The sequence below is a fragment of the Camelus bactrianus genome, chromosome 14 (genome assembly GCF_048773025.1).
Source record: "Camelus bactrianus isolate YW-2024 breed Bactrian camel chromosome 14, ASM4877302v1, whole genome shotgun sequence".
Taxonomy (NCBI): Eukaryota; Metazoa; Chordata; class Mammalia; order Artiodactyla; family Camelidae; genus Camelus; species Camelus bactrianus.
This window is the reverse complement of record NC_133552.1, coordinates 63,426,447-63,450,894: the sequence shown is the minus strand read 5'-3', so window position 1 is coordinate 63,450,894 and position 24,448 is coordinate 63,426,447. Positions and strand designations below refer to the sequence as shown.

The 24,448-nt window shown below is 40.4% G+C and overlaps 1 protein-coding gene across 3 annotated transcripts in view; it reads left to right on the top strand.

Moving 5' to 3' along the window:
* The window catches only part of FGF14 (fibroblast growth factor 14), a 534,936-nt gene that overhangs the window by 74,528 nt on the left and 435,960 nt on the right, over positions 1-24,448 (top strand). The window contains exon 1 of one of the 3 annotated variants that reach the window (XM_074378489.1): positions 7,151-8,543. The exons of the other annotated variants lie outside the window; for them this stretch is intronic. Within the exon in view, the coding sequence (XP_074234590.1) occupies positions 8,135-8,543 (409 nt within the window). The 5' untranslated portion in view covers positions 7,151-8,134. Of the gene's footprint in view, positions 1-7,150; positions 8,544-24,448 lie in introns of those variants that run through there. 3 annotated transcript variants of the gene reach the window in all.

The following is a 24,448-nucleotide window of genomic DNA, read 5'->3' as shown; positions in this document are numbered from 1 at the left end:
AGAAATGAAATCCATAAAACATTATACCTGCTCCCTTGTCCACAAACTCTCCTGGCAGGTGTGACCAGGTGCTTGGTTTGAGGCCTAATGGGAAATGCCTAACAGTCAATACACGAGACAGTTTTTCTCTGAGAGTATAATAAACTTTCAGAATAAAAACAGCAACTCTGTTGTCTAAACATTTTTGAAATAGTGGCTGGCATTTATTTACTTGCTTGTCCATCCACCTTTTTATTTACCCAGTATTTCTCGAGTGCTTACTCTGAATAATTGCTTTGTGAGTTACTGTGATGATAACATGAGGCTGCCAGCTCTCACAGGGCAGGGATGATTTCTTATTAATTGTTGGATCTGTGTACTTAGTATCATATCTGGAAAGGGTACTGTGTCTGGAAAACATTCAAGATATATTTGGTTGGTGGAAGTGACCTGTACTGTGAAGACATATGGACACAGCTCCTTCACTTCTGGAAGTGGGCTTGGCAAACTGAGGACATACTCATAAGGAACTAGTAAGTGATCAGTTGAGGATCAGTGCTGCCTGATTTTGCATATACTAGATGTTTCAGAAAATCTCCAGGAAGAAGCATGGTTCCACTTAAGTAAAACCTGTTGATACACAAATGGAGATGCTGGCAACTTTATTGATAATTTCATTTTGTAGGATCACCATGTCAGGGAGACCACAGATTTTCTCTTGTACAAGCAGCAGAAAGAAATTTCACTGTCTTTTCCCAATGGACTTTTCAGGTTATGAGCCATTTCCCTTCAATATGTAATGCTTCATGAGCATGGCACAAGGAGCCTTCGATTAAATGCAGTAAACATCTTGGTATTTGTGTTTTTCTACCTCAGTCTGGCAGAGCTGTTACCTAATTTTCTGCATTTCCTCTGAGTGATGATGGAAACCAGGTTTGGTGATTTTGAAGTAAAGAATTGCTATCCAATAAGTCCTTGTTGTTTAATTATTGACTTTTAAGCTTATTTTATTTCTCTGTCTTAAACAGCCATGTGTTATTTTGTGGAGGGATTTGGGAAGGATTTGGGCTATATTGTTACTATTCCACTTGGACTATTGAAATCATAAGGATTGATGACTAGAGATGATTTTCCATAGGATTTAATCTGAAAGGTTTTAGTGACTATCTTCTTTAATTAAAAAAATATATATATTTCTCTTTGGGTTGAAGATGGAAATAGACCTTTTAAAAGTCATTATGTTCCTAATCTAAAAATAAATTAAAGCCAAGAAATCAAAGTGTTTTAACTCCTCCTCCCACTTACATTTCTGAGAGAACTCCCGAATAATCTTGTTTGGACCACTACAGTTTCCACAATAAACTTCTCATCATTTCCTGTAGAAGCTAAGCTTTTTCCTAAATGCTTTCACCTGTGAGTGGAATGCCCTTCCCCCAGCTCTGATGATAGACCATCACTCATCTTTCAAGACTAAGCTCAAATGTTATCTTCTAGGTCTCAGTTTTTGAGTTCTACAATTCTATTGTAGTTTATAAAGAGACCAAGCACATACTTACAGTTTATCCAGTGACCTTCACTGCCTGTGAGTTCAGGTTCAAGACTGTGTTTTATGCTGACTTGAACCTTCAAGCCATAGTTCTGTGTTTACAGTCGAGGTTTAATACGTTGTTAAACGTCCTGTTGGCTGGATCACTGGGAACCTTGTTATGGAGCCTTGCTTTGTACTTTCTTTACCCCTACAGAACTGTAAGGCTATCAATGTTCTGAGGGTGCCCCAGTGTCCTTGGACTAAATTTAAATTTGCTTCTGCAGCTGTAGCCCAGGAAGGGACAGGCTGGTCTGCACGCCACTGTTCAGGGCGTACGTGCCTATGTCATAGAAGCATGTGTTCCACGGAGTAGAAGGGCTCCCTTGTCTTTCTCAGGTTTCATCCTCTCTCTCCACTTGCCTTCTTTTCACACAGCCCAGGGGAGCTGTGGACAGAGATGGAATCAGTGTTTTGACATCAAGGCTAGTTTCTTTCTTCTTTCTCTGTTTCTGAGGACATTGCTGGTACCCAAATAATACGCAATAGCTTGTTGCTGTAGGAAGCTTTCAAACCTGTGCTCTGAAAAGGAAAATAAACCTCCTTCAAGTATAAATAACCACGTTAAAGTTTTCCTAGGGCTAATGCTGAGTATCTTTATTGGTTTAAACTGTCTAGGAGATGGTTGGAATACCTAAACAGTACTGGGATTAGCAGTGAAATGACATAATGCTGGTGGATTTGATTTGTTATGGAATATACAGACATTTCAGTCCTCTGGCCCAAGTTTCAGTCCTATTTAGTTTTTTTAAAAGTTTTTTTTTTTTTTGGTGACCTTGGATAGTCATTGAATTTCCCCATTGGTAAAACACTGATAAACATTAGCCTCCAAAGTTTGTTCTAAGACTCAAATGACACTATGCCAACGAAACCTCTTTGGAAACAGAGTCTTAGTATTATCCAGATGTAGGTGTTATCATAAGCTCCCTCCTACTTAAGATACTTTTTCCCTTACTTTCATGGAAATGAACAAGCCAGGTTCACCTTTCTTGTAGGTCTTACATGTTGTTCATCATGTAACACAGCAGAAGCGTGGGGAGCACTGAAGAGGACAGTAGTGGTTCGGGAATTCAGAGGCAGCCTCCAAGAGAACAGAGTCCTTTGTTTAGCACGTGGGGAACTGAAACTTACAGTCTTTGTCCCTTAAGCCAAACAGTCCTTAGCAGCATAGCTAAACTAAAACTCAGGTTACTTGGTTCCTAAATTCAAATTTTACTAACCCAGAAAGATGAAGTAGTAAAATGCAGTTAATACTTTGGAAAAAAATGGGAGTGCTCATCTCCCTCACCACTTTTATCCATGAAAGCTCCCCTGTGTGAGCTGTGTTAAACAAGTGTTGGAAACTGTGAGTTCCTAATAAGATTCAGATACTTGTTTCTGTTTGGTTTGGATATGAAAGAAACTTTTTAATGCATCAGTAAGTTTTCTACTTATTCTTAAGATTTATTTGTTGAATGTTGTGGTATGTCTTCTATATTTCTAAGAAACAAGGAGGGGACAACTTATTTTGCTCTAGAATGCGGTCACCAATATTTGAGAACAGCATTTGTAGCTGTGCTTTAGAATGGCTCAGTTCTTTGTTCATTTTCATTATCCTGTGTTACGTACCTTTTTGTTTTAATGCTTTGCTTTGCCTGTCCCTTCATCTCTTCTGCTTTCCCCTCCACTCTCCTTGCTACAGCTTTATTTTTGGTTATTGGTAGTATGACAGTTCTTCTGAATTGTGATGGCAGTGTTTTTCCACACCTCCAACCTGTCCCAAATTCATGAGGTGACTTAAATCGGCCCGATTCAGCTATGGGAAAGTGTGGATGCTTGCCAGCAGAGGCGTTGCAACTCAAGTTAGACACCCTTCTTTTTTGGGGAGAATCAGTGACAAAACTTAGTTTTGCTTTAAAGAGCTCACATAGAAAAGGTGTTTTCTTCAGCGCCAGTCAGATGATTGTCCCTCGTAGATCATAAAGCTCAGCTCTCCAGGGCCCGGAAACCAGGGCAAGAGAAACGCCTGATGCAGTGGGATCTGTTCATTACCTTCTTAGAAAAGAACAGCTCAGTCTTCCCCGAGGACTGCGCTTTCAAATGCATCCTTCCTCATACCCTTAAGAAATTATGTCTTCCCTGGGACCACGCCGGACGCAGTGAGTGGAGGAACACCGAGTGAAGATGCAGTCAGAGCAGCTAGCTGACTGAAATGGCCGGCCAAACCTCTCCGAAGTTCCGAACCGTGTGTGTTTGTGTGTGTGGTGTGTAAGTGAACGGACGTGGGCCATATGGGACACAGCTGGTGATATCAACAGAGGTAGTGCTGGCACAGTAGAAGGACACAGGCTTGAATTAGGTCATGCCCTGGATGCAGTTCTCAGCTCTTGAAGATGAGACCCTGGCAGTCACTTCCTGCCCCCAAGGGGGAACAATCTGGTCTGGCATCTGGCCCCAAATGATTGGTTAACTCCTGAGAGAAGGATCCTCAGGCCCTGGGGAGGCCAATCTTCCTTCACCTGGAGCTTAGGGCTGTTACTTCACCGATAGAAGAAGGGGGCATTTCAAGGCAGCTTAATAAAGAAAGAAAGAAAGGAAGAAGAAAGGAAGAAAGGAGGTTTTATTTCTTACTTTCCATAATCTCCTGGCCCGAAAAGACACTTCTCTGTCCCCTGTGTGCATGGATTCTGAGGACAGAAGCATCAGAGATGCATATGGAAGCGAGCTCATACTCCAAGAGGAAAGACCCCATTCTATTAAAATAAATTCCCTTCTCTTTTCATATTCATCAGCTCTGTTCATTCGTTATGTTCCTCAAGGTCACTTCTATTTTTCAAATTCTTGGATTCTATTTGTTAGGATTCCTTACTTTAAATAGTTAAAATCCAAATAAAGAATAGAAAAAAGCCCCCCAAAACTGGTAAGTCACGAAAGGGGGAGGGGGAGGGATATGTATGTGTGAATGTGTGTGTGACCTTAAGAAGATTAAATTGCACACAAAGAAAACCGTTCTCTCATTTCCCTTTCTTTTCATCTTCTGGACTTGTTAGAGTTAAAGCCTTTCTAGGTTTTTCCCAATTAAAAGCTGATGCCAGAATCATGGAGCTAGAAGGAAGCAAAATTCTCATTTTACGGGTAAGAAAATAAATCCTAAATTGACTCATTTTCTAATTGACAGTGAAGTGACGACTGCGGGTCACACAGAGATGCTGTGGGCAGTGCGCACCTTGTCTGTGCTGCGAGAGAGATCTATGCGTGGGTGAAAAATGAAAGGTCACAGAGACCTTTATGAGTGGTTTCCACTGAATACGAAATTCAAACTGGACTGGTTTAAGAGTAGCTGAGATTCAAAGACTAAACCAAATGCATGATCAAGATTCAAAGAGGTACTTGATATCTGATACGGAGTAGAGCGGGGAACGAGAAGACTGTTCCTGTTTAACTCTAGCGTTTTCGTTGGCATCATCCCTTTGATGGGAGAACGTGCAGGCGGAGCACCTCTGGCAGTTCTGCAGGAGACACTCGTTCTGGCGTTTCGTTTACTGAACACGCGGTGCTCTCCCTCGTTCTGCTGTTTACTCTTGAATTTACTTTCTCACAGTTCTATTTTGTGCCCAAAGTGCATGATTCTTCTGCGCAATAAAGAAACACTCGTGGGCACTAAAATGCAACTTTTTTCATCCTTCAATTCGTTCCTGGCAGGGTCCAGGCAGAATCCCAGTCCCTCTCCAGTACTGCAGAGCAGGCTGCCGAGGACAGGCTGGTCGTCCTGTCACCCCACCTGGTTAAATGCACGCCTTTACCTAGCTGATAAAAGCACTAGGGTTTGGAAGAGGTCCAGGGCCTCCTCTGTGCTCGGAGGAGAACGTGGTAGCGTTTGCAGGCGCCCTGTGTATTCAGAGAGTTTGGTGCAGTGCAGCAATCTTGTGTAAGAGCTGCCTGTTGACGCCTGGATCGGCTCCGTGCTCCACTTGAGAGAGTGGGAAGCGCTCCCTCACTGCTGTGGGGGGCTGTGTGTGTATTCTATGCATGTATGCATTTGTGTGGGCGCATGTTTACTTGTCTTTAAATCCCATTAACCAAGTGTCAAGTACATCTGCGATTACTTAGCAAGGTTACTATTTCTGGTGTCCCATTTTTATTCAGGTCTTGGAAAATTCACTACATTTTTGCTGATACTTAGGAGTGCTCTTTTCCCAGGGTCTATAAATATATATATGTATATATATATACAGACACACACACACACACGTATGTATATGAAACCCTCCTAACTCATTTATGAATGGCTCTGGGGTTGGGATATTTACCACCTTCTGCCCCTGGTGCCACTATTCCAGGTCCAGGCCCCACTCCTGCCCCACTGTCCAGTACATCATCTGAATCTAGATGTTCTAATTGTGCAAGGACAAAAATCAGAACTAGGAAGATATTTGATATTTTGTGGACCAATCCTTTTATTTTACAAGTGAGGACGTGGAGGTGGACAAATGGAAATGCCTGGTTCAAGGTCACTCAGGTAGAACCCGGCTTTACTGACCTTCAGTCCAGTTTATTTTTTCTGACATAAGTGCATTGACGTTTTCCAGAGGATTATGAGAAGACTGAGTTTCCCCCAGTATGTCCTATGAGTTTCTTTGGTGCCATGGCTGTTCCCCAAAAGATCACTGAAGCTCTTTTAACTTCTCTTGAAAGTTATAAGTTTGAAATCACTACACTCAGATGAACTGTATCTGATTGGTGTCCCTTAATGCTCATCGTATTGCTTTGCACGTAGTAGGTTCTCAATAAATGTTGAATCAGTTTTGTAATCAGGATTGAATGAAAAGTGGGATGGTGACTCAAGCTTCTTGTGGTGGTTGTTAAATACAAATAATCCCCAGTTGTCGACTTGGCACACATGAGGCCCACCCTCTGCCAACAGAAAGGATCTCAAATGTCCTTTGGGAGAGATCTGGCATGATTCAAGTGTTTGGAAAGCTTTTAACTAAAATGCTCCTCTGAAGATTGTCCAGGAAAAGACATCCTCATGTAGCTGGACATTTGTGCTGGTGGCCTAGCCTTATTGGGCTTCTCTAGAACAGTTGTGAAGAGGGTTATGAGGGTCTGTTCTGGGGTCAGTTCCAACCTTAGCTGTTTGTTTGTTGTGAGACACTGAGTTACCAGGCCTTTGTTAAGTCCCAGGTTCCTCATTGCAGAACAGTGCTAGCGGGCCGTGGTGTGCAGGTGGGTGGAAGACTTTGACCTTGTCCCTGGAACACTGCATGCTCTTAACAAGTGCTTGCTTCTGTTAGAGAGCTGCTGTGGGGTTAAGTGGTACTATACGTGTGACCTCAGTACATTACTTACATTCTTTGTATCTCAATTCCCTCATCTGTAATATGGGGAAGATAATAGAAGCTGAGTTGTAAGGTTTAAATGAATCAATACACGTAAAGTGCTCAGGACAATGTCTGTCACCTACTAATATACACACACATATGCCCAAAACATCAGCAGTTACTATTGCCACAGAGACGGTTAGTGCAATAACTAGTGTGTGGTATTCACTCATTAAATGGTAGCTCTTCTTATTCACTCCTCCCCCCTCTTTAGAAGAACTAGTCCATAAAAATAAGTAGTATCACTTTAACATTTCTGGATCTTGACAGTGTTTATTTTTATAAGATCACATTATAAGCCTGTATTTGTAACTCCATCTTTAAGTTAAAACAGAATGTGTTGGTGTATTAGTTTTCTATTACTTCTGTAACATATCACCACAAATTTAGTCATATGAAACAGCCTAAGTGCACTATTTTACAGTTCAGCAGGTTGGAAGTCTCACATGGGTCTCTTCTGGCTAAAATCAAGGTGTCAGCAAGCTCTGTTCCTTTCTGGGGGCTCATTCAGGTGTTGGTAGAACTCAGTTCCATGTGTTTATAGGCCCCAGGTCTCCATTTCCTTGCTGGCTGTTTATGACGCTGGAGATTTAGTAGGTGTTGCTGTCAAATAGCTCAGCAGGCTCGGCAGCTTATGTGGGATTTTTTGGGTGGACTTGGGATTCAGGGGCCTTCCTTAGCATTGAGAGGCCTCTCCTGAGCTCTTGCATGTAGCCCCCTACATCTGAGAACCAGCAACAGGGTACCAAATCCATCCAGTGCTGCCATTTCTCTGACCACAGCCAGGGATGTTCCCCACCTTTAAGGACACATGTGATTAGATGGGACCACCTGGATTAGTCTGGCTGTTCCCCCACCTCACGTCCCTTACCCTTGATCACATCTGTAAAGTTCTTTTTCTATGGTAGCATATGTCCAGGTTCTGAGGATTAGGATGTAGACATTTTGCAGGGAGGCACAGTTCTGCATACCACAGTTAGAATACAGAAAGTGACTCTGGCCTATGAACCTGATTAATTATGAATAATTCAAGGTAGGTATGCCAGGAGCTCCAAATTTCATTGTTTAGAAGATAAAAAAGGCAGAACACCTGGCTAGAAGACATGCCGATATCTATCTCTCTTCATTCTTTTTGGTCTTCTGGGCCCTTAGAGGCACGTTTATTTGATTACTCTTTTAGCAATGTTTACAGAGCAGTCTTACTTCATGGATGCTTCAGATTTGTGGCATACTGTCAACTCATGCTTTGTCAAAAGCCAGCTGTTCATCAGGAGACCTTCTACTTAAAGATCAAGCTCAAAGGTCGTTGTTTTCATCACTCCTTTTCTGCAGTGCTCTGTCTGGCCTGTCTGTCCTCTACTTCTCTCCGCACTTTAGGTTTCTTCTCTTTTTCCTTCCATCATCTGTCTTCCCTCAGCTGTGGCATGTTTTCCCTGCCCCAGCAGTTGGCGGTGCACAGGCCTGGGTCCCCTGCTCCTTCACAGCTACGACTGTTCCTTACAGCACTGTGTGTCCTTGGTGTCTACTGCAGTGCCTGTTGGAAGACGAGCATGCAGAGTGTGGTGGTTACATCCCAGCACGCTGGCTGGAAGATGCGTGTCTGTCTAATCGTCACTCAGGTCAGTCGTCTATTGACCTAACACAGGGTGAAAAACTTGGGACTAGAGGCAGAGCCATAAATAGACATAGTTCAGGCACCCTAGGGGCTTGCAGCCTAATTTCTAGGGAGGCATCAAAGTGATGTGTCTCTGACAAAATGAGTTGTGCATTCCTCATGAAGAGACAAATGCAAAGTGCATTATTTGAGGGCAAGAGAGGCCATTGAAATGATTAACTTTTATCTATTAAATGGTCTCCTGAAGCTTCAAAACAGAAGCCAAAGATTATTTCAGGTCTCATGTCTTCAGTTTTAGATTTATAGCATGTATTTCCTGTACTGTGTAATACACCGAGATCACAGTAAACATTGGTGATATTACTTGCTTCTGTAAGTTGGGTGCACATCATTTCATCTGTTTACTTGAATAGCTCATATTGTCTGCAGTTGGCAATTTGAGTTCACCTGGTTCAGGTCACTCTGTTTAACATCAGTCCAAGGCAACTCGGGCAACAGAAAGATTAGATGAGAATGAAAAACATCACGTGTGGAATGACTTACATTCAGATTTCTAGTTAGTTACCCAAAGCAAACATATTTATAAAAGAAAGTACAGTAAGTATATAGATGCAATTACAATGCCATTCTCAAATTAACGCCAGGCTTTCAACGTTAAGGTGAATGTTTCTGTCTTATTCTTGATCTTGATATTTTTTTTCATAGTCGTGGCCTGGTGTCTTTCAGCTTCTGTTTCTGTCCTAGATAATCTGCGTACAACTGGTTGTTATATTTTAACTCAGGGTTATTTCATTAACAGCAGAAAATTATGTTTCTTAACATTTCTGAGTTTAGAGTTTAAAGTTCAAAGTCTTTGGAGTCTGTTTTCCCTAAGTTTAAGCTATTTGTGCTGTTACACACATTTATTGAATTGTTGACATTTAGGGCGCTGCTGAAGGTCAGAAAAAGTCAGCTAATAGCCTTTTCTTAAAACCTGTAATCAAAAGTCTAAGCTTTGTAAAAGGACACTCCTTATTTTATCTGTCTTATTCCACACTTATTTTGAATGTTGGGTTGTATTTATGTACAGTTCTTGCTACAGGGCTCATGACTTTAGGCTTACTTTCCTTATGAATGGATTTTATATGCACATTTTCTTAACTATCTTTTGCAACATAAGAACCCTAAAACTCAGTGGTTTCCAAGCAGAGTAAGCATTTATCTTTCACACAGTTTCTGTGGGACAGGAATTCGGGAGTGTCCTAGCTGGGTGGTCCGAGCTCAAGGCCTTTCATGAGGTTGCAGCTAAAGTGTTGGCTGAGGACGCAGTTTTCTGAAGCCTGGCTGGGGCTGGAGAATCCTCTTCTTAGTTGACTCATACACATGGATAGCAATTTGGTGCTGCCTGTTGGCTGGAGGCCTCAGTTCCTTCCCACCTGTACTTCTTCCTGGGGCTGCTTTAGTGTCCTCATGCCGTGGTCACTGGCTTCCTCCAGAGAGAGCGGTCTAAGAGTGCAAGGAAGACCCCACGCTGTCTTTAGGCCCTAACCTTAGCCACCTAGGTCTGCCCTTTTCAGTATGGGAGGGGACTATAAAAATCATGAATACGGGCAGGTGAGAATCACAGGAGATTTCTTGAAGGCCAGGTATCACACACCTGTTCCTCTTTCTTATTCCTTAAGTCTGTCTGCCTGTGTCACTGCTGATTTTGCCCACTTAAAAATATAATTTACATTTACTTAGGCTGAGAACCCGTGTCAGGTAGACATCCGGGGCTGGGACACGAGTTAACAGCCGGTGGGGTGCGGTGAGGAGGGCGGACTGTGGTGATGCCCCTGGAACCTAAGTGGGTAGGGCCAGGGCAGCAGAGGAGGAGGGAAGCTTAGAAACCAGAGCCTTTTGTTTCCCATTTTGCCATTGGTTATAGTCTATCTCCTCTAATAATTTTTATTTATCTCTGTGTCACCCGATAGCTTATAAGCCCATGTCTCATTCTTTGATGTTTCCAATGTACTCTGTAGCATTTTTTCCTCCAAAGTAGGAAATCCATAACTGTCAATTGGATTATGTTTTCGTATTTTTCTTAGTCATTATACATCAGTTATATTATGTGAAATTTTATTGAAAACTCTTTATAAAAAGTCAGCTCCACATAAATATGTGTAAGGAACTATTCTGCTCCAAAATGCTGCTTTTGATTATAAATGTGTCAGCACAGCTGAGGTAAATTAAACTTTTGACAGTATGGCCAATTTTGTCAATTAAGTAGATGGATGAAACAGAATATTTCAATAAGGTGTTTGGCCTAAATGCTTTGATTTGACCTGTGTACATTTAATCGAATTGACCTAATGCTTGCCAATTTGTCCATTTTATTTTGAGGAAAGCCTAGAAGATGAAAAAAAGGCAATCACCTTTTTCTTTTCAAACTAATATTTCTATAATGGTTATCAATTTGAAATTTTTTTAAACCTAGGTGTGTGTGTGTGTGTGTGTGTGTGTGTGTGTCTGTATTGGTAGGGAGTTCATGGGGTCAGGAAGAGAACATGGAATAAAAATATTTAGGTCAGAGGTCAGTGATTGGCAAAGGATCTCTAAAATATCCTCTTTTGTGTGACTGTGCCTAACATTAAAGACTAACAGCTGAGAGTGTTGCCCTGAGGTCTTGTAATATGTACCTTTCATCAACAAAGATGTCTTGCATGCTTTCTTGTGCTTGGTGCTATGCTAGGTGCTGGGGCTACAGAAATTAAAACAGAGAAACAGAAAGATAAGATTCTTACTGTCATGAGGTTCAAAATCCAATAGGGCCGTACATGAAAATCCTTGTGGAGACAGAATGGGCAGATTTGGATAACTGACTAAATGTGGGGCTTCAGGAGGAGAGGGTTGAGACAATCACACAGAAGTTCGATCCTGAGAAGATGTTTGCTTAACTTATGTAAGGGATGCAAGAGGAAAGATGCTGATTTAGATGATGAGTGATTAGTTGAAAGTTCCATAAAGACATTTGTATGGAAATGTCCATGGGAATTAGGTGTGAAGGAAAAATGTACACATGGGGTGGCTCAGTTTGTAGGTGGAGGGGAGGAAAGATGTGAAGAGGCATCAGGAAGGTTGGTGGGAGTGATGAGTTATGAGCCGGGCTTTAATGAGAAGGATGCTTGTTATCGCTGCATTCATAAAATAATCAGTGCTAGAATGCTTTATGTAATTTTAGTTTTTGAATATGACGTTTGTATTTCCTTCACACAGCAGATTTGAAATTATACAGGAATGTACCAGGAAATAGAAGTATGTTTTAAAGGTAGATTAGCTAGCTTTAAAAGAGCTTGTTAAATAAAATTTCATTCCAAACACTTGAAAGATGAAATACATATACAAACAGAAGTTTGTCTGGGGATAAGATCAGCCAGCTTTTAAAGTTTAATTGCATTTCTGTATTTGGTTTCTGTATTTAGTTTTCTCCCTGATGTTCCTAAAATATTCCTGGGGGATACTTGTATTTCATGCTACCCAAGTAGATGTACTCCCAAAATCTGCCCTTCCTTGGACCCGGGAATTTTTGCTGTGTTGCCCAACTCACCTTGTTTGCTGCTTTCTTTTTTATGTGGTACTTCTAGTCTCAAGGTTACATCTCGTGGGCAGCGCAGGGAGGAAAGAAAGGAGGAACCTTTGCCTTCCTGAGACTTTGCTTCCTGGACACTACCCCCCTTCACTCACTCACTCAGCGCCTTAGCACCTTTCTTTCTCTCCTCACCTCCCCTGAGCTGGAAGAGGTGAGGATGCCTGGGGAGCACGGGGTCGGGGGTAGAAACCCAGCAGCCCCAGCAGTTCTCTTCCTGTTTGATTTTCCTCTTGGTCTCCTGCCTACTTGCCAGCCGGTATTTCTGGCAATAGTATGCTCAATAATGGAAACATAAGAAGTCCAGCCAAACCTACGGGCACACTGAAAATCATAACCTTTAGACTTGCACGTTGCTACATCCGAGGAAGCACCGGTTTTGGATCCTCTGTACTGCTTCATATTCCAGAGGGATAGTTAGCATCCATTCCTGCTCTCTCGACTTGTTTCTCAAGTGTATTTTTATAAGTGCCCTATTTAAAAAAATTATTCCTCCAAATCATATTTCAGACAAAACCACACTAACTTTTAAAGGACATTTTTTCTGAGGGGGCAGTGAATAGCTGAATTTGTAAATAACCATTTAATTCCATTCGTTGTATCCTTACAGCATTTTGCTGTTCATTTCACTTAGAAAATTCTAACAGTTTGGTACTATTCAACTTTGATTAGAATGAGTTTTCTACCGACGTAGAAAGAAACAGCTTTGTCACCATCACTGAGAAAGATGGATTCTCTTGGGAAGGGTAAAGTATATCTTAGTGATCTTGCTTTTAGCACGACAGAAGAAACAGACTCACATGCGGGGTAATCGTCTGGTGCAGAATTTATTAGCTAGAGGCCAAGGGCAAAGTATCTCTCATTTATTCCGTTCTCATCTTCACTCCTACTTAGAGTTCTTTGGAAATAGACTCACTTCATTTTGAGGAAATGATAACTGTTTTCCCAGACACTGAATTTAAAACAAACATTTTCAGTCTCCTTTGTTCTTGGGGATTTTTATTTCCTGTTTTCACAGGATGAGTTCACTGTTCGTCTAAGAAGGAACTTAGACGAATTTGCTTCTTATGAGCAGCGCAGTATAATTAGGCAATTGCCCTTGTGTCTAGAGTCCACTGGGGATAAAGGTAACAGAATTGCACAATGGGTTCATTATAAAACAGTGCAAAATAAAAACCTGAACTTACCAGTTAAACAAGAGACAGCCAAAAATGTACTGTAAATTATTCATGCAGGAAAGATGAAAGTAAAAATCATCTTCAATAGAATGCCTTGGTTAGTCAATTGGGATCAGTGGTAATTAGTTAATTGAAAAGATAAGTTAATAAAAGGCAGTAAACAGGGCAATTATTAAAGATGATACACATGTGCCTTAAGCATTTTATTTTATATTAAATATATAAATGCTCATTCAACAGTCCTTTGAGATAGCCCCATGGTGTTTTCTTTGATTATGTTTGAACTGATTTGAATTCCTGCAGAAATCACACCCACGATCTATGATTTCTAATTTTGGTGTCTTTAAGTGGAGCAGGACTTGAAGGATGTAAGCAATCTGAGTGCAGTATTCTTCTTGATTTTCCTGACATTTTCTTCCAGTATTTTCTGGTACAAGAACATACATCTTCAAAGGAGTATTTTTAGCCATTTGCCTTTATCCAGTTTTTTCAAATCATTCAATCTATTTTTTCATAGAAATAACGACTCTCTCTTTTGCAGTTATACTTGTAACTTCAGAAATAATTAAATTACACAATTAAAATAACAAGTACAATTTGTGTAAACAAGATTGGGGGCATGTGTTAGTAAGAACAGAACTCCACTGCATGGATGGTCTGTGAGGACATCCCAGCCAAGTGGTCAGCTTCCTGTGGGCATCCATCACATTCCTCTGTAGAACAGAAGAAATTTTACTTAGAATGACATTCTCCAGGGACATCCATGTTGCTGCAAAAGGTGTTACGTTGTCATTGTTTATGGCTGAATAGTATTCCATTGTATAAATATACCACATCTTCTTTATCCTGTCATCTGTTGATGGAAATTTAGTCTGTTTCCATGTCTTGGCTATTGTAAGTAGTGTTGCTATGAACACTGGGGTGCAGGTGTCTTTCTGAAGTAGGGTTCCTTGTGGATATATGCCCAGGAGTGGGATTACTGGGTCATATGGTAAGTCTATTCCATAGGAGATCGCTCATATGTGGAATCTAAAAACAAAACAAAACAAAACAAAAACATAAATACAAAACAGAAACAGATTCATAGACATAGAATACAAACTTGTAGTTGCCAAGGGGGAGGAGAGTGGGAAGGGATAGACTGGGAATCCAAAATAATTTGTAGATACTGACAGGCATATGTAGAATAGATAAACAAGATTATACTATATAGCACAGGGAAATATATACAAGATCTTGTGGTAGCTCACAGCGAAAAAAAATGTGACAATGAATATACGTATGTTCGTGTATAACTGAAAAATTGTGCTCTACACTGGAAATTGACACTATGTAAAATGACTATAACTCAATAAAAACTGTTTAAAAAAAACAAGAAATTTTAAAAAGTGAGTTAATTCAATTATTCAAAGATATCAGTAAAATAAAAGGAATGACTTTTTACCTTTTTAAGAAAACTTTTATTTCAGGAGTTTAAGACTTACAAAAGTGCTGCAAAGACAGTATGCAGAGTTCCTGTGTACCCCACACCCAGTTTTCCCTTACTTAGCAGCTTGCGTTAGTGTGGTGCATTTGTTACAATTAATGAACTAATACTGATGCCCTGTTATTAATCCAAGTCTATGCTTTATTAGGATGCCATTCATTTTCACTTAATGTTCTTTTTCTGCCCTGGGTTTCCACGAAGGAGACCTCATGACACTGAGTCGTCGTGTCTCCTTAGGCTTCTCTAGATTGTGATAGTTTTGCAGACATTCCTGGGTTTTGATGGCCTTGGCGGTTTTAAGGAGCACTGGTCAAGTGTTTCGTAGAATGTTTCTCGGTTTAGATTTGTCAGACATTTTCCTCCTGTTTAGCCTGGGATTATGGGCTTTTGTGGGGAAGATCCCAGAGGTCAAGTGCCATTCTGTCACATCACATGAGGCACACCGGTCAGTACTCTTGATATAACTGGTCGCTGTTGATGTTGACCTTGATCCCCTGGATGAGGTAGTGCAGTCAGGTTTCTCCTCCGCTGCATTTTGTGATTTTTATGCTCGGATGGTTTGCTACGCTGAAATGGGAATGCGTGCAGATAGATAACTTCTTTCAACTGTGTTCTCTTCATGATAGAATTAGCTAGTTCGGCCTCCGTAGGAGGATTTTGTGAGTAGCTGAAAGAAATGCACTTAATGTCATCTTAGCACTCCTACTGAATTCTAGTTTCTGTCTTGTTTCATGTTTCTTGAGCTTTAGTATCTAACAGAAGGAAACACAGGCTCCAGAGATGATTTTTTGGCAGTGGTTTGGAAGGAAAATGGAACACTGTGGTGGGACAATCATGCTTCTGCAGTTGCATGATTCAGGATTTCAAGCTCAAGACTAAATGTGCCATTCCTTGGTTCAGTTTTATTTGAATCTGTGGTTAGCATTTTATGGCAGCGTCACAATTTTCTTACTACTCTCAAGTGCATCTAGCAGAAATGTACTTGGTAATCACCGTGCAGCCTATAAGTGGATGATCAAGGCCAAGTAAACATTGTTAAGTTCTTTGCCCAATTGTAAACCATCCATAAGGTGGCAAGTAAATCCAATACGGTGTAGAGAAAAGTTCTGTGCCATTGACCCAAGCTGCAAATCACAACCACTCATTTCTCATACTTTACAGAAGAGCTGCACAAAACCTGAGAAGAGAATCTTTTAATAAAGACTCATACACCTACACTATGTCAATTTATTGGAAACATTTTAACACAAAGAGATCTCTAAAACTCAGAGACCATCTGTTGCCTTTTGTGGGCCTGGAGACATCGTGAGGATGTTACACAAACTTCTTTTACCCAAAGTTCTGTGATGAGAATAAAAATCTTTCATTTTGGAATTGAAATTCATTTACCTTACTTAAAAAATAATAGTTTCCTAAATCTCAGAAAAGAATGGAAACAGTGGTCCTGGCAGTTTAAACTCAGTCCTACAATATCAGTATGAAAGGAAACTAAGGCTGAGGCCAGTTCTTCTCAAGGTAGGTTTCCTCTCCCATTGCCCCAAAGGACTTTATTTTTCAACTCCCTCTTGGCTGAATGTAGAATTCATGCATCTGTTTCCTCAATGTCTGCATCGCGTAGACAGCTTCCGTGTGGACTCAGCCTCCAGCAGACGACTGATGTGAATAGCTTACTGCCCAGGCAGGTGCTATCTTACTGTCCTGTTTTGGTGTCTTGGTACTTTGCACGTTGCCAGGGTATTTGCTTGCACTGATACCATAGTATGAAATGAAACGTTTTGGAAAGAAGCAGCATTGAGCTGTGAAAACACCTTTGGAAGGGAGGTCCTAAGACCTGGATTTTACAGTTCTCTCTGGCATTTCTAATTCTAGGATCTAAAGATCCTAACTTTGACTCGTGGTTGCCTGGGGGAGGTTGAGGGGACAATTATAACTGCCTAGCTTATCTTTAGGAAGGTGGTTTTAAGATCTAGTGCATGGTAGTGCAAGTGCATTATAAAGCATGCAGTGCTGGAAAGTCAAAAGAAAAGAAAGAACGGGGGTCTGCTAAAGGGCAAGGGAAAGTCTGCAGGAACCCTTTCTACCTACACCACTGTTAGGTATCACAGTGCTGAGTGTGGTGAAGATCTGTGCTGTTGAGAAAAAGTGGACCTGAGAGACAGAGGAGAGAGTGGATTTATCCATCCTGTTGAGAATGTCTCCTTGCCTTAAGCTTAGATGTACTCAAATGTACTTCCATGGCATCAGAATTATGAGAAGTACAGTTAGTTGTTTAACAAAAGCCTAATGACAGTACTCATGACAATTAAGAATCCACCATAGAAATTGGAAGTTGGACAACAGGGTTTTTAGGGTGCTTCCTGGTTTTGAAATGCTATGTCTGGCCAACTTAATCAAACCAATGACTTAAACGGAAGTAATCTACAGACCAGTAGGGGAAAAACCAATAAGAACAGATATTTTAAAATATTTCGGATAATATGCATCACATTTAAATAACTTCAGCTTTCAAGAAGAGAACATTAACGGAGAGCTCACTGGGTGCCAGACGTTGTTCTCTGTGCTACCCTGACCCGTCAGCCCTCACAGCAACCTGATGAGGCAGATAAGGAAGCTGAGAAGCAAAGAGCAGAAGTGACTTGACTGAGGTCATGCAGCTGGCTTTGGGGAACCAGGACTTGGAACAGGCCATCTAACTATAAATATTAAACAAAAATGAAATTGGGAAGACGTTACTAATAGACTCAGGGAATAAAACAGCCGTTTGGGCAATTGGAAAAATAGTGGCAATAGAAAAGGAGGATGGGTAACAAACGAACAGCCCAGAACCAGCAGCTACTCCAGTGTTCAAGCACAGATGACAGCACAAGCCAAGGGAATGCCGTGGTGTGTGGGGAACATCCTTGCAATTAACATTTGGAATGTATTTATTTTTAAAGTTAATATAAGATAATTCATGGCTAATATTTAAACATTTTTTAGACAAGGCAATTCTAATAGCTATGCTAGTCATATTCAGGATATGTAGTTAAAAATTTTTTTTATTGAAGTGTAGTTGATTTACAATGTTAGTTCCAGCTGTACAGCAGACTGATTCAGTTATACGTACACACACACACACACACACACACAAATACATACACACATGTATTTTCAGATTCTTTTCCATTATAGTTTAATATAAGAAATTGAATATAATTCCTTGTGCTACACAGTAGGTCCCTGTTCTTTATCTACTTTATATATAGTAGTGTGTGTCTGTTAAACCCAAATGCCTGATTTATTCCTCCCCCTGTTTCCCCTTTGGTAACTATAGTTTGTTTTTTATGTCCCTGATTTTCTATCTTAATCGTATTCAGGATATGTAGTTCTTTTTTTTGTTTGTTTTTAAATCTGTTTCTTAAAAAGGCCAATGGACCACAAAGATTAAGTAGTGGAGAAAGGGGCTATTATTTTAAGAAAATTAATTGTTAAATGCTAATAGGAAAAACACATGATCATATTGAGTAAATATGCTTTCTTACTGACTTCAGTGCTTTCGTTAGACCAGATCATTCATAACTTTGTGCCATAAGGTTTCTACTAAAGAAACCACTTGTGTTATGATGACATAAAAATTGCTATGTTCCATTTGTTAATAATTCTTTTTCCTGGTATTGTGGATGTTGAGGGTTTATTTATTTCTTTCATATTTTAGCTTTCTACTTCTGCATTTCCCTCCCTGAATACGCTTGAAAAATTGCTGTACCTATGACAGGTTGTGTGACTTTTTTCCCCCTCTGTGTGCTCAATTTGTGTATTATTGTATCAGATGACATTTTAAATCAGCTGCTGCTAGTACCAAGCCGCTATCAGCAGCCGATGCCAAAAATATTCATTATAACACTTCTCAGCCTGCAAGTGAGAGCACTTCAAATCACAGAGACAGAGTTTCCAGTCATTGTTATTTTCTTTTTTGCATATTGTACAGCAAAAAGAATGCAAAACAGAGGGAGATTTATTAGAAAATAATGCCTTGTAAAATGTTGTAAAACACACGAGTCACTGTGAAGGTCGTGGGATTCAGCACCGCTTTAGAGATCCCGTCTCAGAGGCCAGCTCCTCTTCCTTGCTCTTTTCCCAAATGGTTTTCAAGTGGCATGTTTTTTCAGTCTTTGATCGCATCAAAGTGCTAACTGTTTACACATCTGCAAGTAAACAATACCCTCAGCAGAGGACCAGGAGAGGAGCCGTGGAGCCGCCACGGGCCTCGGAAGCGGCCCCTTTGTGTGAACATGCCGGGCAGGACAGATGTGGTGCTCGGGATGGAACCAGCAGATGGGAGGCAGGGAGGGCTTTCTTCTCTAACGAAGGACAATTAAAAAGCAAATTCAGTAAGGAAGGTTTGTCATTTTCTAATATTGACAGTGCTGAGCCTGCAACTGTCAGCAAATATTTTATAAATTAATTCATTTCACAAAGTGAATGCTGAGACTTGGTAGCCAACTGACAAGATGCCAGAAAGTGTCATGGCAGAGAAGAGAGGGCTGTCAGTGGCATTTTCAAATACCTGACCCCCATGTGTTGCCGTCTTCTGGGGGAAGAAACACCGAGCCTGTTGTTTGCGGGGAGGCGGGGAGGGAGGAGAGGGGGTTACCAGGGATAGCAAAGTGGGGCTGGCGAGGAGACTGCAATTTGTTGATTCTTTTTCTCCTGCCTGAGAAACTGTGGGTTAATAATCTCACCTCCCTTCTTCACTGACCCCAGAGAGACTGTGAGCAAAGGGCTGTGGAGGAGGGCAAAGGTCGTTTTCATTTCCGCTCGATGAATACGTGTCAAGCGCTCCCTGGATCTCTGGTTCCTGCACAGCGTCTAGCAGGGGGGGCCACATGTCCCACGTGTCCATGGAAGGAAATCAGGGCCATTGCTCTGGTCAGTGCATTCAGAGGAGATGCCCAAACCACCCCTCGGCTCTCATTGCTGTCCTCTGCTTTGCCTGTCCTGCTGTTCTTTATATGGGTTGACTCCATATTTTAAAAAATGTATTCATACAGAGATGTTTCTTATCCTGCTGTGTTTCAAGCTCACTGTTTTAGGTGAAGTGATTTCTTTTGTCTGGCATATAATGTTTTGTTAACTTCTGACTTGGAAATCACAAAGTCTCACCAAAGTCTCACCAAAGCCTTAAAGGAAACACTAAGAATCCATGTTTATTGAATACTTAGTAAGTGTCTGACATTATAGTAAATACTCCATATATGAAAGCTCAGAACAGGCTGATATGCATGTCTTTTGAAAAATAATAATCTCCTCTATCTGTGGAAATGGTTTAGGATCTGATCTCACATTTTCCTGTTACATTTGAATTTCTGGAAGATAATAACATGAAAGATTTACCCTCAAGAAGAATAATACATTTAAATCTCCTGCTTTGAAAATGCGTAGAATTTTCCACGTTTATTTTGCTCTGGAGTGTATATTATGAAATGTCTGGCAGGTGAGAGTTGACTTCTTTTAAACTCCATGAGTTTTTGCAAATGCATTTAAATTCATAAAAGCAGTCCTTTCATCAACAACAACAAAGCCCCAGAAAATTTGGGTTTTTCTTCAGTGGAATATGATCAAGCCATTTTCAGAAATCTATCAGTACATTTCTGGTGTGATGAAAGACTTAAGAATGGAAGTCTACTTTAGCATTAACCACTGCTTCATGTTAAATAATTAAACACAAGCCAGAAGAACGAATTTGCACTGGCTCTGCTCGGCTGGCCATTCTGCAGCAGTGGGACTGGGCAAAAGGGGCTCCCCGGTCACAAGCCAGGCTGGCTCTAAATCAGGTAACTGTGGAGTCAGCATTAATGTGCTGAGTCACCGCAGTGACTCTGAGGCATTTTTCTTCTCTTTCAAGCGCTTCCACGATGTGCACAGAGAGAAGGCTGAATGGGCATCCTACAGGCAAATAGGAGGAGCAGCTGGGGCTCTTCCAGTCCCATTTGTGGTGGTCCAGAGCAGAGCAGGGGAGGAGACCTGTTGGACCCATCCAGCGGCACTGTAGCTGCTGGTTTCTGAGCTCTGTCTTTTTTGCCAGCCTCATTCTTAGGCTCCCATTTTATTAAGATTAAGTCCTTGAAATTCTTACTCAGGTTCCCCAGTGTAGCTTGATAGCCTGTAGGACCCTCGTCTCAGTGGATGTTAATTACCTGGTTCTAAGAAGTTTTATTTATCAGTCCATCCATTTTAATTTATGTTTGTGTATTTATTTACTTGAGTGAATAGATAACAAATTCTTGAGACAGGGAAGAAATAAGCTCCATTAGGCGTCTCAGTGAAATCTTCCACACTTTTTTTCTCCCGAACATTCTGAACACACTAGCAAGTTCCTCTCTCTGGGTTCCACTGAGATCTCTAAATATAGTTTCTCTGCTCCGAAAGTAAGGATCAAGCCCATGTATAAATTGCCCAGAGTGGTATTTGAAAGTTGTAAATTTCCAAAGAAGAAAATGCTTAGTTTTAACATTTACGATAGTTTACATAGGAATGAAGATAATCCACAGGGTTATTTGAGTTATTTGGTAGTCAAATAATTTCAACAGTTTTTAGCTAAAAAGTTAGAGAATCTGCATCAATTATTTTTTTTTTTTTTAGCAAAAGCATCTTTTGAATGCTTTTAGAGTCAAGAACAGGAAAACATGCTACTTACTAAAAAATACTATTGCTCAATTTTAATGCTCTCTTCGTTTTGATTTAAAAATATTTTCAGTGAAAGTGATATAAAGTGAAAAAAGAATGTTATTTTCCAAAATGTTATTGGTTATATAACTTATATTTGATTTCAGCAGCATTGTATGTTCCACTGAAGGAAATTGCAAACTATGTAGGTTCACACAGTCCATAGAGCAGGTCTCTCCAAGACAAAGTGGTGGTTCTCTGCTGCTGATATGTCATCTCTGGGGCACAGTCACTCTGGCAAGAGCTCATGACAACTGCATAGGCTGAAAATGACTATGGGACTTAAAGGTAGGATGTGGAGGGATTAGGCAGCAGAACTGCTAGGCAAGGGTGACAATGGCCTTAGACTTGGCTCCGGGTTGTCCACTACCACTCACTCTAGACATGAGTTCAAGGCTACAGCCATGTCTTGCATATGCAGAGGAACAGGATGCTACATAGAGGCTGGGTTCAGGCACAGCACTAGCATCTAATGGAAAAATTGGTTGTTGGCACCAGTACAAAGTAGATCAGGTCCAGACAGCCAAAGATGAGTGGTTCCTCTGAACCTTAGGGGTTGGTGACTACTGCTGCCAGAGGCTGGCCTAGAAAGGGAGTAGCTGTGACAGTTTCAATAGTGTGCCCTGTGGCCTAATATCATTCTACATATTTAACCGTGCTTTCCTTTGACAACTAAGTCACTTTCTAAATATCCTGCATTTAATGGAAATGACTTAACCCTTTAAGGTTAGCATATTTTGGACTCACTAGAGAAAGAGAGGAAAAAAAGGGTGTCGACAAATTTGTTCTCCGGAAGTCATGAGAATCATAAATTATCAGCAATGAATAATTTAATAAACGTGTTGAGCGCCTACCATGTCCAGAGAACTATGCAAGGCCTGAAGCTGTGTTGGCAAATGAACGGTGATGTAGAGTCTGTTCTTGAGGATCCTGTGGTCTAATGAGGGGTTAGCAAACACAGCCTACGGGCCAAACCCACCACCAACGGCTTCTGTAGGGAGCACTAGCTAAGACTGAAAAAAAATCAAAAGAAGACTCATATTTTGTGGTACATGAAAAATTATATGAAATTTAAATTTAAGTGTACAGATAGTGAAATAAAGTTCTCTTGAAACATAATGAATCACACTCATTTGATTACGTATTGCCTGCAGCTCTTTTGTATTATAAAGGCCAACCTGAGTGATTAGAGAGTGTTTGGTCCATGAAGCCTAAAATATTTACTATCTGACTCTTTACCAAAAAAATTGTCAATGGGTTTTCTTTCTAGTGGGGTAGAAAGACATTAATCAGATTATCACACCGTAGTATATGCATGTGGAGGTGCTGGGCAGGAGGGGTGTGCAAACATATGAACTTGTCTAATGGGACCTAGGAATTAATGATGGTAATGTAGACCCCATGGTGGCCTGAATACCCTCGTCACTGTTTGTTTAATTCTTTGCAGGCCTCACAAGAGACTGCACTCAAGGAGTGATAAACAAATTAAAATTGGTAGCATAATTCTAGTAATACTAAATGTTTAGGGATTTCTGACCGAATCCCTTCTAATCTGGTGATCTGGTGTTGCAGTCTTGTCAGGCAAAAGGACCAGAAATGAGTTGAATGACAGCTTATAATTCTCAGGCCTTCATTGGCTAATCTTGGCACTTACCAGTGCTGCGATTGAAAAAGAAAACTGACAAGTTCGTAGTGTTTTTAAGAAAAATGAGAACAGATAGCACCTGTTCAGGACATGAAATGATAGAAATATATTGTACTCCATAAATGAGCAAAAGGTGCTCATTTTTGTGTTATGAAATGGTTATTTAAAATTTATAAGAATAATACTTTTCTTCTGAGGGATTCAAAGTACTTTCTATTATTATTTAATTAATTTACTTATTTATTAAAAAATTTTTTTAAATGGAGGTACTGGTGATTGAACCTGGGACCTTGTGCATGCTAAGCATGTGCTCTACCACTGAGCTAGGCCCTCTCCCATCAAAGAACTTAAAAAAAAATTGTTTGAATATCATTATGGAATAGTAAACAACAAAAGGTAAGTGAGTATCTTAGCCTGCATTTAAAATTAATACAAGGCTGAATCAGTTTGAATTCGGCTTTGAACTTTGAGTTTTCCTGTTAATTACTGAGAATTCAGGAATATATGAGAATAGGCTGTTTCCCCAATTTTTTTTTCCCAATTTTGGCAGATGGTTTTTGGAAGTTTGCAATCAGCTTTAGTTTGCTGGCTTATATAAACACAAAACGCCTTATCAGTCTTTCCTGATCACAACTGAGAGAAATAAAAAAGCTCGATAAAGTAAAATCATTGTTTCAAAGTGGTTTTATTAATAGAAAATAAAATGCCAGGGTGACGTAGAAGAGCCTTTGAAATGTTAGATTCTCAGACAGATTCAACTTCAAAGACTACTTTATTCTCCGAAGCAAATGTTTTTTATCATTCATCTTCAAAAGATTTTAGTTCATTTGTGTGACTTCAAGAGATTCTCATTTATTCACTGATCAGACAATTATTGAGCGCCTATAGCATGCCAGGCATTGTGCCCGGTGCTCGGAATGACAAAACAATTGAAGGGAGTTTCTGTCGGGCTCCAGTGGTGCAAAGACAAAGGGCCAAAGTAGAACTCCAGTGGCCAAAGAATTATCCTTCCAAAGACAAGTTTTTGTAATGGAGTGAGTGGTTTAATGGGAGAAGTAAAGGGAGTAATATTTTCTGCATACTAACAATAATTTTACACATCCTTTATTTTTAAAATTCCATTTGATGGATTTTCATATGTCAACCTGGGCTATTTATGTTAAAGGCCAGAAGATTTCAAAAATTAAACATTCAGTATTAGACATTTCATCAGCTGAGATACTGTCTCATTGCAGAGATATAAATTATGTGATCTGCTCTACAGTTCTGGTTTGAAATTTAAATAAATACA